Source organism: Neolamprologus multifasciatus, chromosome 14 (assembly GCF_963576455.1).
Source record: "Neolamprologus multifasciatus chromosome 14, fNeoMul1.2, whole genome shotgun sequence".
Lineage (NCBI taxonomy): Eukaryota > Metazoa > Chordata > Actinopteri > Cichliformes > Cichlidae > Neolamprologus > Neolamprologus multifasciatus.
Window position 1 is genome coordinate 25558775 of NC_140452.1, and position 14001 is coordinate 25572775.

Sequence of the window (14001 nt, forward strand, 5' to 3'; positions counted from 1 at the left end):
CATCTTAAATCTTAATAAACAGCCACAATCTAGTGCAGTTGGACTCTATTCTGTTTACTTAAATTTGTAGATAGATGCAGAAGTATGATTGGTTTGCTTTAATAATTATAATATATAATTTATATTGATGATTATAGTAACTCTAATTATTTTCAGAAGAACCTGGCTGCATAGGTTGCAATGGAAGGTGGAAGAGGTGCATACTAATCACTGAGCCACGATTCTGAGGTTGGATATAGAAATATGAGGAAAAGGGTAATATATATATATATATATATATATAAAATGCATGGAGGTTTGCGGAATCAAGGGAGTAAAGTAGAGGTAAAGTGGTTTTGGAGAGTGGGGTCAGGGTGGATGTGATTGGAGCAAAGGGAAGATAAAGGAAAGAGGAAAGACACAGGTGCAACAGAGGCAGGCTGGAGAGGTAATTTGAAGGAGATGGAGAACGGGTGACGCATGAGCGTCCATTTTCATTTCTCTTTCCCTTTTTGCTTTACTTCCTTTGGCATCTTCTTTTTTCCAACAGCACTTTTTAAAAGTTTTGTTCCTCTACAGCCTTCTTCTAAAATTTATTTCAGTCTTCTGCATCTGTTCTCTGGCTCTCCCTCAGAGGACTGTGTTTTGGCAGCCAGGGCTTGTCTGTCACAAGATTTTGTTGAGCCTTGCAGAAAGACTTTCTTTCTCCTCGTCGAGCTTTACAATTTCACTGCCCCTCCGCTTCAGCTGATCCTTTGGTGGATACCCGAACCCTTTCTGCTTCCAGCAGTGTGATCAGCTTGTAGCGCTCCTGCTGGTACAAGTTTGAAATCTTGCTCAGTTTGTGCATTTTTAGTCTGTGTTCATACAGGTTGCAGTACATCGTTGACCTTTCAGCTAGCAGCTCTCTGATGCATGGTGTTGCTCTGTGCTCGCTTTGTTTTAATTGGTCATTTTCAACTCAAGACTGGATCCTAGTCTTGCTACTTCATTATGTACTAAATGAGTATTACACCTAAAGCAGATCATCGTGGTGTTTTTATTTTTTCCTTTGCATTCTAAAATTTTATTTATTACACTTATTACACCTAAAACCTTTTGATGTTGTTATTAGTTTCAGTGACTTGCTTGGGATGAAAATTAATCCTAAAAAAATCCCAATATATGTGTGTGTTGGAGAACACCTGAGCTATTAATATCCAGGGCCTTAAAAATTCCTTCAAATGAATTAGCGTCATTAGGTGACACATTCACATGTAATGAGGTTACTTTCCTAAACAACAGATTCACAAAAAGACCGACTGTGTACAGAAATAAAGGTTTGATTATTAACATGTCAATAGATTATGCAAACTAAGTGTAATTTAGTGTGATGCTGAACAAAGGGACGACCTCTAGACTCCTCTTTCATGTCCTCTGTAGGAGTTTTCTGTAGGTATCCGATCAGCCTTTGTCACAAACACACGATACATATAAGCATGATCAGATTCTAATCAGTCTTTTCTTTGTTTTGCAAATATATTTCAGGCACATTCTTGTTTTTAAACCTGGATTAACAGCCCTGAACAGTTCTATACCCAGCTTGTTCTTAGTGAGGCCAATTTGAATGCATCTCAACGTCTCATGTCTACTGGTTTCCGACAGCCCTAGTTCTCTTCACTGTCTGTGGTTGTCAGGCCTGGGAAAATGCCTCCTACTCCACAGGAAATGACTCTCAGTCACAGTTTTCTTTACCTCATTGAGTTTTTTTCTGCATTCTTGCCATTTAAGTAGCTTCCACAGAGTATATTATATATAGTCCTATGGATGTGCATAAAGAAAGTTTGGCCTACACTTTTTTTATTTCATGTTGTTTTAATGGTTAGGGTGTTTTAAGTGTGCATTGTGTTAGGTGTTGAACTGACTGAGCTAGAGGTTATGGGGGGTTTCCGTTGTGGAAAATATGTAAGTTTCTTGCACTTGCCTTTTCCTGTTGCACACTGCATGTGGTTTTGGCATGACCTTCTGTGGTACTGGCATAACGTTTTTCTTCTGGTGAACAACAAAATGCCCCCCCAAAAATTGTAGTGTTCTTACTTTGTTTGAAAGCTCGTGATTATAAGGTGATGTATCTGACCAGAAGAAGTAAATGATAGCATTTACCTGTGTTTGAGATGACTAGGAAATTTCTTACTCGGCAACCATCAACCAAATATGATAACATCTTAAACAGTCTGACTCCACCAAGGTATAGAATCTCTAGGGTATAGAGAATCATGTTATTCTATTGGTACCGACTATCATCACATTCCTGGTTGATGCTTAAAGACATGGAGAATGGTCAAACTGGATTAAGCTGATAGGGAGGCAACCAAATAACGTAAAACCAAGGTATGCAAGAGCCTCTCTGAATGCACAACATGTCAATATTTGAAACGGACAACTATGCCAGCAGAGGGTCACGCTAGGTACCACTCCTAAGAACAGAAAAGTGAGGCTACATGGGTTGCATGGGCTCACCAAAATTGGACTATAGAACATGGCTATTCAATTACAATCCATTTAGAGAAAATGTCCTCAAGTAAAAGCCTGGAATATCATTAGGTGACATCATAAAGCCTAACAGTTGTATCAGTGGCTGCATGTAGTTAAAGAAAGAACGTTCTGTTCAATAGTTTTCCAGCAATGCTTATTATATATTTTTTACTATAAGATGCAGGGTTCACCAGCAAATTATATGGTACAAGGTTTTAACATAATGAGCGCTGTGAAATTTTAGCTTCATATATCAAATACTTTTCAATATATTCTTTTGAAAAATGAACCATCATCCCACTTTGGCACCATGTTTTTTTTTCACAAATTGAAATCTAAAGCGATGTTTGAACATGAATATCTCTAAAACTATACAGGAAACAGGACCCCGCCCTGATGGTGGAATTGAACTCAGGACCTTCTTGCTGTGCTAACCACCGTGCCACTGTGCTGCCCAGCTCTCTCTAAAACAATTAAAGATAAAAACCTAAACTTTTCACTGGTCTTTGAAAATGAGTCATAATCTGTCATCTGCGACGGATACAGCGTATTGGTTAGCTAGAATATTTTTCTTAAAAGTCCAGCGCTGCTCCAGAACAGCCTCTGGATCTTGAGCTGGACTGTGGTCTGTCTGTTGGTGACCTGGGCAATAGGAGATTTGAAAAATGTTGCTAAAGCTAATGATTCTCAATTCTTTCTGCTGCAACATTCAAATTGTACAGTTAAAAGTAAAGTTTGGCATGAACCACATGAAAGTATCCATGTTTTCGAACCATTCTTTCTGTCATGGGCCCGTAGTACAAACTGATTATTGTTTAGATGCCACCGTCTACCTGACCCTACCTATCGCTTTATAACCACATCTTCTGATGGCTTCTTCCAGCAGGATGCCATGTAACAAGTCAGCAGATTTCAAACTGGTTTCTTGTACATGACAATGACTTCACTGTACTCAGATGACCTCCACAATCACCAGATCGCAATTTGCAAGGGAAATTTGCATCATGGATGTGAGTCCATCAAATCTGCGCCATCTGTGTGATGCTGTCATGGCAATATGTACCAAAATCTCTAATGAGAGCTTCCGGGTCCTGGTTGAATCGATGCCTTGAAGAATTAAGGCAGTTCTGAAGGGAAAAGGGAGTCAAACCTAATACCAGCAAGGCGAACAGGAAAAAGAACAGGTCCATTGAGTGTATATTTTATTTTATAGTTACAAATGTGAGTCACAGCATATCTAGGTTAGAATAAAATATGTCTGGTTGTTCACCTGAATCTCTCTTAATTTCCTTTAAACGTAGGTTTGACTCACAATCAGCTCCACAAAACAGCTGTGCTTGTTTCCATAGTCTAACGAGGTTATTTTTAGATGGCACAGTATCTAAATAAGTGATGAAAGCTGGTGTTTTGATCAGTACAGCAAGTCTTCCAAGAGAAGGAGTCAGCCCTTTTCATGAAGTAAAATATGGGACATGGGATTGCTTGCTAGCTCAGATTAAGAAGGATGCACTTTGGGGAGCTGCATGGTAAAGCTTGTACATGCCTAAGGGTGGTCTTTTAACAAGACCTTTAGCTTAGCACTTGTACAATGCATTCATTTTTAACGTGTTTCTAAAATAAATCTGGTGAACCGATAAAGAGAGACAAAGAGAGACTGAGCGAGAGAAAGACCACTGAACATGTCGTTTGCAGTACAATGTGTTCCTTCTTTCAAGTCAGCGTGCTATACTGGAGCACTTCTGAGATTTGTACAGTAGTTTAGTGCAGCGAAAGGAAAAGGTAAGATGAGGTTAATTTTCTATTACATAAACTGTTTTCTAATCCTATTAGCTCCACTGAAGATGTACTGTAACACTTGCCTATCACCCAACTAGATCCAGTGTTATAAAGTTCTGCAACACTACTGAGTTTCCCAACGGCATGTAGCTGCTCAAAGATACAGTTTGGTATGAGCAATAGGTTGTTTAGTAGGGAAAACACATCATGCCTGCAGAAAGACATTGACAGAGCCAGTGGATAAATATTTTATGTGCAAATATTTTTTCCCCATTTTTGTTCAGTGTCTTTGACATGTTGTTGTTGCTACAATTCCACCAGTCAAACTTAACTCAGTTTCTTCTTCTTCTTTTTTTCAGCGTGTTTTCTTTTTAAATTAATTTTTCTAATGTGTCAAAAGACCATAAATACCTTAAAATGCACCATAATATGTACTTAACATGATGACTAATAATTTGGTTGGAGGAGCATAACACTATTCCAAAACCTTTCTGGTACGTAGTTTAATTTTGAAACTTGAGTTTGTAGATGCACGTATGGAGAAACTTTTAGAGCTTGATTCCCACACTTGTTATTGAAAAAAAATAGGAAAGAAAATCTGTTATTGCCATATGCTCCTACCACCCACACTGAAATATCCACTTTAAAAGCAAGTAATCCACCATCCATACCATGGTTATTACACGTAGCATTACTTACCAAAACACTATGGATGTCCCAGTCCTGTATGCTGCATATTTTATGCTCTTGTAAAGAATTCATTTGAGTAATCAGAACACTTTATGCTGCATGTATTTTCATGAGTGTTCGTTAATCGGCATTAGCATGCCTCTGTAATCTGCCCACAGTCTTGGAAATTGTGCTAACAGGGACAGAGTGCTAAGAATAGAGATGCAGAGAACAATAGAGTTGAACTTTGATGGTCAGTAATGACGCGTGAAAGGCAAGCAATCACGTGGTTGTCCTGTCTTCTGTAGTCATTACAGTGATGGAAAACTGCGATCGCCTTCTCAGCTGTAACAGCAAAGCCGCTCTGTGGTAGGCCCATCTGTTGACTCCGCTAATGTCCACATGGCAAAGTGCACAAGGCACCAAGACACAAGACGGTTAGACCATTCGGGTCCTTCCTGCTGTGCACTCTGGATTTTAATATTATATTAGACAGGTGTGTCAACATCCTCTCCAGCTAGAGAGCAGTGTTTCTCACATGCATAACTATAATGAAAACTATTAATCTGTTAATTTAACTACAGAACAACCAAAGCTAAGTGCTCAGTCATGCTAAAAATGACATCACCTGCTCACATGTGTGAGTCGAGCAGTGTCAGAGTACAACCCGAGTTTGCTAGAATGTGTGAAACTGTAATGAGACACGTCTTGCCATGATTAATGCATGATGTTTCCCCACTTCCATGATCAGCCTCTAGGTCATGTGTGTATGTGTGTGAATGTATAGTAAAGAGTAGCAGCACCTTTAACTTTAAATAGTGAGCAAAGGATTTTTTACACAGGGTTCCTGCACTCCATGATAAATGATCATCTTCGTGACTGTGCACATGTGCATCAAGTAAGAGTAAACAATAGAGTAGCTTTCATACTGTAAGAATTTCCTCAAAGGCTTTATTTCACTCAACTACAAAACAGCGCTGCCATTCTGCACTGATCTTTGAACAATAAAGTGGCTTTAAGCCGAATATTTGATATAATCTTACATGACAAATTGCAAGGAACCCTGCAGTGGGTTACTGGTAGCATGTTGAATTTGCAGCTTTTATCTGCATATTCGTCGTCTTCTTCTTTGAGCTACTGCCTTTAGCTCAAAGATGAGATGCACAGTGCCTCGTGCATCTCATCCTGTCCCCAGCATCCTCCTCTCTCACCCCAACCCTCTGCGTGTCTTCCTTCACTACATGAATCGTCTCTGTGGTCTTCCTCTTTTCCTCCTGCCTGGCAACATATTGTCCGATATATCCACTATCCTTTCTCTGCACATGTCCAAACCATCTCAGCCTCACTTTTCTCACATTGTTTCCAGACCTCTCAGCCTGAGCTGTCCCTCTAATGTTCTCATTTCTAACTCTGTCCATCTTGGTCACTACCAATGAAAATGTTAACTCTGTCACCTCCAGCTGTGCCGCCTGTGTTTTTGCCACCATCTCTAAATTGTCATCATAGCAGGTCTTACTACTAGGGCAGGGCAATATGGCCAAAAATATTTATCACAATATATATTTGAAAATTTGCGATAACGATATAACTGACGATATAACTGACGATATAACTGACGATATAACTGACGATATAATTGACGATATAATTGACGTAGGACAAAATTCTTTACAACACCACAACTTTGAATGAGTTTTTTGCAATGTATTTTCACTTAAACAAGCAGCTGTTTTTTTTAATGTGCATTAAAGTTATATAAAAATGTAACAGTGCAAATCCAAATTCTTTGCTGACAGTTTAACCAAAAGGCATTTCCAGTGGAAATTGGCCGACATATCCTGAGCATAACCATATAATATCCACAAAACTTAAAAAGAGATTATACACACACAATATGGTAATATTATGTTGAAGTACAGTACGTATTACTCCGCGAGGCTCTTGACTACGGTAGCTGTAATGCTCCCACAATCCATTCAGCGGTGCGGCTTTGTAGCTTAGCAAAGTCATACTAAAACATTTTTTGACAGATTTTTGAGCGCCGTGTACCACATAAAATCAGTTCGGTAAAGTAAACTAAGTAGATCTCATGCTCCTAGGGCTGTTCGATATAACGATATATATCGGATGACGATATAAAAACGTCTATCGTTTCATTTTACGCTATCGTTTGTTTCGTGGTGTCGCAAAATAAACTGTTTACGGCAATTATTTTTCATCGTTTTGATGGTAACTGTAGTGGCTATATTAATTTCTTAAAGTTCTCTCTTTCTCTTATATTTAATATAACCACACTACAGACAGACAAGCGCCTGTTTTTATGCGTTGACGTTAGCAACAACGACGGTAAAACCATCGCGTGTCCGCTTGTTTTTCTTTCACATAAACCTTTCACAATTAAAGCTCAAAATCCTGTTGAGACTTTTCAAAATAAACAATCACGTGAAAGATGCAGAGTATTTACGGATGAGAAGCAAAAAAGTGCTTAAAAAATAAACCTTAGACTCAAACGTTAGAACAGGCTTTTCCCCGCAGCACGCCGTGTAATAAATACTCACAAAGAAAGGGCGGCCGTTACAACTTATGTCTAAAAATGTATAGTTTCATGCATCGGTTAAAACACTCGACTCCAGGTGCACGACGCCCACCTGGAAACACGTCACGCAAGTTGAGCTGCTCAAGATTCACAGAATTTACAGAAAATGTTACATTTTTGTGATTTATATCGTTATCGGGACGATAGATGTCTTATATCGGGATATGAGATTTTGGTCATATCACACAGCCCTACATGCTCCCATGCTTCTTTCAGCTCCATATCGTTGGTTCTGTAGTGTACCATGTCTTCAGCAATGTTTTGATGGTTACCAATGATGGTGAATCTTCAGTGGTGGTGCTTGTTGGCATCAGTGGTTCCTTTATTTTCATTTGATTCCGTCATGCAGATGAGCCAGTTGATGCAGTGGGTTGGAAGTGTAGGCAGCTAAAAAAAAAAAAGGTGTGAGTGGTTTACATCCTGTTTTTTTTTTTTGTTTTTTTTTTTTAAATACCGCTGAACGTAGTTGTGAACAGGCTTATATTTACATCCTGTCAAAAAAACCAACCCATTATTAGACCTGGCCTATTTTCTGCATTGCCACTGAGGTTCTAACCACACAGTTGAAGTGTTATGTGTAGTCATACTATCATAGCACAGTTGATTTTTACAAACACGCATGGATAAAAGCCATCTTTGTCCTACTTACGATACCCTGGAGATCTGCTGTTAAAGGTTCAATTTTAGGATACAAGGTATGAATTAATTTTATCAGTTTGGCTGCCGCTTTAACACTGCAAGAAATCTTGGAGGATTTTTTTTCTCTTGACTTTACAGTATGTTTTGTAATGCTGGAGTGCAGCCGGCAAATCCCACTTCTATTATGACTCCTGGATCATCTTTAAGATCAGGCCTTTTCTGACTTAAGAGTGGGATTTTCATGTTCTCACTTTGTCTGGGAAAACTTATTGCATGGTTATATTCCTCTCTTATACTTCTAAATCTGTAAGAGCTTCTACAGAAAACCGGGCTTCTAGTCAATGAGATCGTTGACTCTGGATGATCCTGTCTTCGATATTTAATCTTGACACCTTATGAAGTTTATACATTTTTAAAGTGCTTTATTATTGACTGGCTTTAACTGTTTAATTATTACATGATTAGTATTCGTAGGAATATTAGAAACAGCAGTAGTAATGTTATTCAGTCTCTTTCTGCAAACATGATGTGCACTGTCTTTACCATAGCAGGCATATAAACTACCAGTCTCTGTTTGTTTCTCACCTCATAGATCCCAACTGAGAAAGCCATATGTGCACAACAACCATGCTAGTATTGTTAATGGTGTGGGTTATGAGAAAGCACAGATGGTTATTTTCACTATTCACTCTGCTATCTTGTCAGTAGCAGTCTCACTCACAACTCATCAAATACAGCACATGGTAAGGATGCCATGGCATCACATTTTAAAGCACTGGTTTCTGCTTAAGCCTAATTAAACCTTGAGCCTTGAGATTGTAACTGAGCTTTTTCTGTTTATGCCATTGTCACACATTCTGTCACATTGTCACGTCACAGAATGGGAAACCTTTCCAATCTCCAGCAGGTTTATCACTGTGATACCCAAGAAAGGTTTGCCTTCTAATGTTAGAAAGTCTACGAATCAAATTCTGCAAAAGTTGGGACCATGCGCAAAAAGTAAAGAAAACGCAGTGCGTTGCAAATTTCATAAACCATTATTTTATGCGAAATAGAACAAAAGGAAAGGACAGCATTCCTCCACCAAAAGTCCAGAAACTGGTCTCCTCAGTTACAAACTGTTAAAAGAGGAGGGGACGCTTATCGACTGGTAAAAATAGCCTTGTACCAACTTTTTCGAGATGTGTTGCTGCCATCAAATTTAGTCTGAGCTAATATTTTCTTAAACTAGTATGGTTTTTCAGTTCATGTATTTCATATGTTTGTTTGTTTTTTTTATCTTCCACTCTGAATAAAATTAGTAAAATAAGTAAAATTCTATAAAGTAAACTAGTAAGCAGTGTTGGGTGTAATGCGTTACTAAGTAACGTGTTACTGTAATTAAATTACTTTTCCACTGAAAAAGTAGAGTAACTATTTACTGTTCATTTTTAGGTATTTTAATTACAGTTACTTACAATGTACTTGCGTTACATTGTAAAATAATTAAACTCGCTGAATATCATTTAATTTCAATAATTTGTCTTCTAAACGTAGAAGTAAACTCTGCCGCTTTAACATCGCTGTAGTGCAGGTGCACGTCATTTCGCGCCAGTTTGCTGCATAGTCGTATTCTAAAGCGGAAGATGTCGGACTCGGCTGAAGCGTGTGGCTGTTTTATGAAATGGACATATTCCCGTCTCTTCACTTTTCTGAAACAAGCAGACAAGAATATTACAGTAATATGTAAGCTATATCCTGGGGAGAAAAAACTATCGGCTGCTGTTAATAGCACAAGTAATCTACTGAAGCGTCTGACACGAGAGCATAGACTAACACTTCTGAGTGATCCTTGTTCATCATCCATGGATAACACCGCGGCAACTCCTGCTAAGCAGGCAAAACTTGATTTTACTTCAGCAGCACAGAAAGCATCTTAAAGCTTAAAAAAGTGATTACAGGCTACATTGTGGAAGAGAGGCTACCGCTGCGTACTGTAGAGTCTTCGTCTTTAAAAAAAAAAAGTATTTATTATTTAAAGAGTTTAATTTCTATTGTTTGCCCACTCAAGGTTTATAGCGATTTTAAGAAGTATTTAGTTAAATTACTTATTTAGTAATTAAGTTACTTTTCTGACACAGTAATTAGATAAGTATTTTAAATACAATATTGACTAAGTAATTAGTAATTAATTACTTTTTTAAAGTAACTTACCCAACACTGCTAGTAAGCTAGCATTGTCCTTCCCATTTAAACAAATATACTTAAATGTGACAGCAAAAGATTCTGAGCATTTCTTAATATTTTGGTGATGTGGGAATGAGCATGTGTTGATACTTGTATCTCATTTTCTCACACAGTACTGGCAACTTGCTCTGTGTTGATTTCTAACATGCCCCCATTTCACTTTTTGTCTTGTGTTTTTGTTTTGTTTTGTTTTTTTTGCTTTTTGCTTCACAGTTAGACTTACAATAGTGACACATGTGGTTTTGCTCTCATTCAAAAAAAACAAGACATCAAGGACCTGTCAGTAATGTTGCAGTTTCAAAATCACTTGCTGAAAGAATTATTATCTTCAGAATTGTAAAGAAAGCTTCTCTATTGAGTACATATACCGCATAAAACAGTTTGCAACCACTCAAATATCCTCTGTTTACAATGATACTGATCCACAGAGGCCATCCATTACATGTGACTTTTTTTTTCCCTTTCCTTTTTTTGTGGACATTGGCAGAAGGTTTATAGTCTTGTATACATTTAACAAAGGCCTTGTGGTTTGACAGACTTAGGCTGGTGCATGGTGGTGGGTAGGCAGCGTATGTTGAGTACAACAGTGTGCTGCCTGTCTCCTGTGATTGGTGTCCATGGTGTCTTCCTTTGTCTGTGTGGGTTCTTGTACATTAAGCCCTGCCTCTTTTGATTATCTGCCTGTGTGGTTGTGTGTGTGCGTGTGTGACTGCTTAACTTGGCCATTATCATCCTCAGCCTTGCCTTTACCTTGCAGTCCTATCACTTCCCTTTAACCTGTAGGCATTAACTGTGTGGAGAGCACGGCACACTGGGGCACAAGACGGACTTCAGCCTGAAGCAACAGTGTCTTCCTGCAGCATCGCCAAAATGAGCACAAAGTGACGGCAAACAGCCTCCCAACATCATACATCGGAATCGGCAATCAAGAGCTGACAGTGGTTGCCTTCCCTTTAGCATTAGCGGTAGCTAAAATAACAGCTCTCGGACAGTGGCATAGTAAATGTGTAGTTGGGTGTGTGTGTGTGTAACTTGGCCTCCCAGTCCCTAGGGAGAACCAGCAAAGGAGTTGTGTTACACTCCCTGACAGACCTTATACATGTTTCATCTGCTAGCCTCAGAACAGAAGCCCCCTTTGTTATCTAATCTAGCCCTCTTCTCTCCAGCCTGAGTTCACCGCCACAAGACTGCTCTTCTAAATCAGTCAGCTGGCCACTGAGCTACACAAACACCAACAGCTGAGGAGCAGCAAAAGGACTTGGTTAAGCCTTAGATATCTACTACCAGGATCTCTATGCCAGTCTTATAATCCGTAGGCTAGCATGCAGAAAGGGCTTTAACATAAACAAGACCTGAAAGGGCTATGGGAGGTCTACCAAAGATTGTCAAGGATCTCAACTGTGCCTCACTTTTTTAGCCCTGAGCTTTTCTGCAATTCTTCAAGGCACAGAATTGCAAGACCTGTAATAATCTTAAGTAGTGTATCTTAAACGAAGTGCTTTAGGGGAGTATTTAGAGAGCTAGGCAAAAATCATGACTGACACTCTTAGACCTCCTTCACTCCAGGTGAGTGTGCCAAAAGATGCTCCAGCATACTCCGATGGAGGCAACAATGCTGTGTCAGATGGCTCTGTGCGATCCAGCTCGTCAACACCAACCCTCCGTCGCAAACGCTTCAAAATGCGCCGCATGAGGAATGTGCCCAGTGAAAGGGAGATCGAAAGAGGGCGGCCGACCAACTGCCACCTTACAGCCAGATCCCGTTCCAGCTCCAAGGAGTACCTTCAGTTGCCTTCCATCGAAATCACACCATCAAGCGACGAAGATGCTGCTTCCTGGTCGAGGTGCTCCACACCAAGTGCATCTCCTCGCCGTAAGCGTTTCCTGTTGAGGAAGTGGCTGAAGGTCAGAGAAAAGAAGGAGCAAGGCAGTGAGAGCAGGTTTGTATGGGCCCTTTCTATTCACCTAAACCCCTCTTATTCCCTAATACCTCCATGATGCTTCATAATTCCTGCTATCTGCACTAATGATGTATCTCTAACTTGAGAGTTCACTTGTTGGCATGGTATTTTTCAATGACTGAACCTTTAGGTCTCTGTTTAGCTGAGTCTTAGGTACTGATTGTGCTTGTCTTTCTTCCATATTTTGTTAGTTAATAAGTTAATAAGTAAGTCAGATAGTTTATTTGTTAAGTGTTTTTCACAGGCAAACAGTCACAAAGGGCTGTATAAAGAAAGACTAAACTAAAAAAAAACATTAAGGGCCATAATAGCCATTAAAAAATACAAAATAAATTGCACAGATTGTTGCAGCACATTAATAGAGTCACCAGAGTGTTGACCCCTGTCCACAGGTTACCCACATTAACAAGTTACATCGTTTTGCATGCAAGAGGCATACACAGTAAATGTTTTCAGTCATTTACTCATAGCTTAAAAGGTTGATCTGATTACACTATTGAAGACAGATCAAAAGGTTTAGATAATCAAAAGGTTTCCTCCTTTGAAAGTATGTGCGTGCAAAGTCTGGTATCTCAGATAAAGTAATTAAGCGTGCAGCATGAGGAAAAGTCATAGTATTCTAAGTTGCAAATACAAATAATGTTGCAAATGCACTCAATTGTTCAATCAGGCCTCTGAAAGTTATTTGTAGCAGATAATCTAATTTTGCAAAGATAAACAAATGACTTAGCAAAAGCGACTAGTTAACTCGTTACTGATATCTAGAAAATACACTTTGGTGTCACAGAGGAAATAATAACAAAATTCTGATACTCTTTTTAAAAAAAAAAAAATACTACTATTATACTACTACTACTACTACTACTATAGTAATATTACAAACAACTTAACTAAGTATGTATTTCTCTTAGGTATTGACAAAAAAATAAAGCCAATTTCTTTTAATCTTGTCTGAGATGGTGCTATGCTTCAGGTAACATTGTGCCATATTTTTGTTGCTGCCACTCTGTCACTGTTCCTGTGTAGTGTGTGGCTGGTAAACTTTTCCTTTTTTTATATCCCTTTTTTAGACACAAACAATTGTTTTATCCTGTTAAATTAACATTGTCTATTAATGTTAATAATAATAATGGATTGGATTTATATAGCGCTTTTCAAGGCACCCAAAGCGCTTTACAATACCACTATTCATTCACTCTCACATTCATACACTGGTGGAGGGAAGCTACAGTTGTAGCCACAGCTGCCCTGGGGCAGACTGACAGAAGCGAGGCTGCCATATCGCGCCATCGGCCCCTCTGGCCAACACCAGTAGGCGGTAGGGTAAAGTGTCTTGCCCAAGGACACAACAACCAGGAAAGAGAGCCCAGGGATCGAACCGGCGACCAGTTACAGATGCGATTCCCAACATGCTTGTCATGTTACAGACAAGCAGGGCTGATAATATTTGCTTCCACATTAATGTTACTGCTTTATTGTTCTCCATAGGTACTAGCTTAATAATAACAGATGGCTAATGTGGCTATAAGATAATTGCTAATAGTTAAACAGGAAACCTCAACATTTATGATTTATGGTAAGCGTTAAATGCCTCAGTGTTCCTGAAGTGGGAACAGTAATGACTTCATAGAATTCCTTATA

The 14001-nt window shown here is 39.0% G+C and overlaps 1 protein-coding gene across 12 annotated transcripts in view; it reads left to right on the top strand.

Annotated features, from left to right (window-relative positions):
* The window catches only part of gramd1bb (GRAM domain containing 1Bb), a 122102-nt gene that overhangs the window by 32101 nt on the left and 76000 nt on the right, over positions 1-14001 (top strand). For 9 of the 12 annotated variants that reach the window (XM_085130675.1, XM_085130680.1, XM_085130678.1 and 6 more), the window contains exon 2: positions 11183-12339. In XM_085130675.1, coding sequence (XP_084986801.1) covers positions 11933-12339 — 407 coding nt within the window. In that variant the 5' untranslated portion in view covers positions 11183-11932. Of the gene's footprint in view, positions 1-6647; positions 12340-14001 lie in introns of those variants that run through there. The other 3 variants (XM_085130686.1, XM_085130687.1, XM_085130676.1) reach the window with 2 other exon arrangements.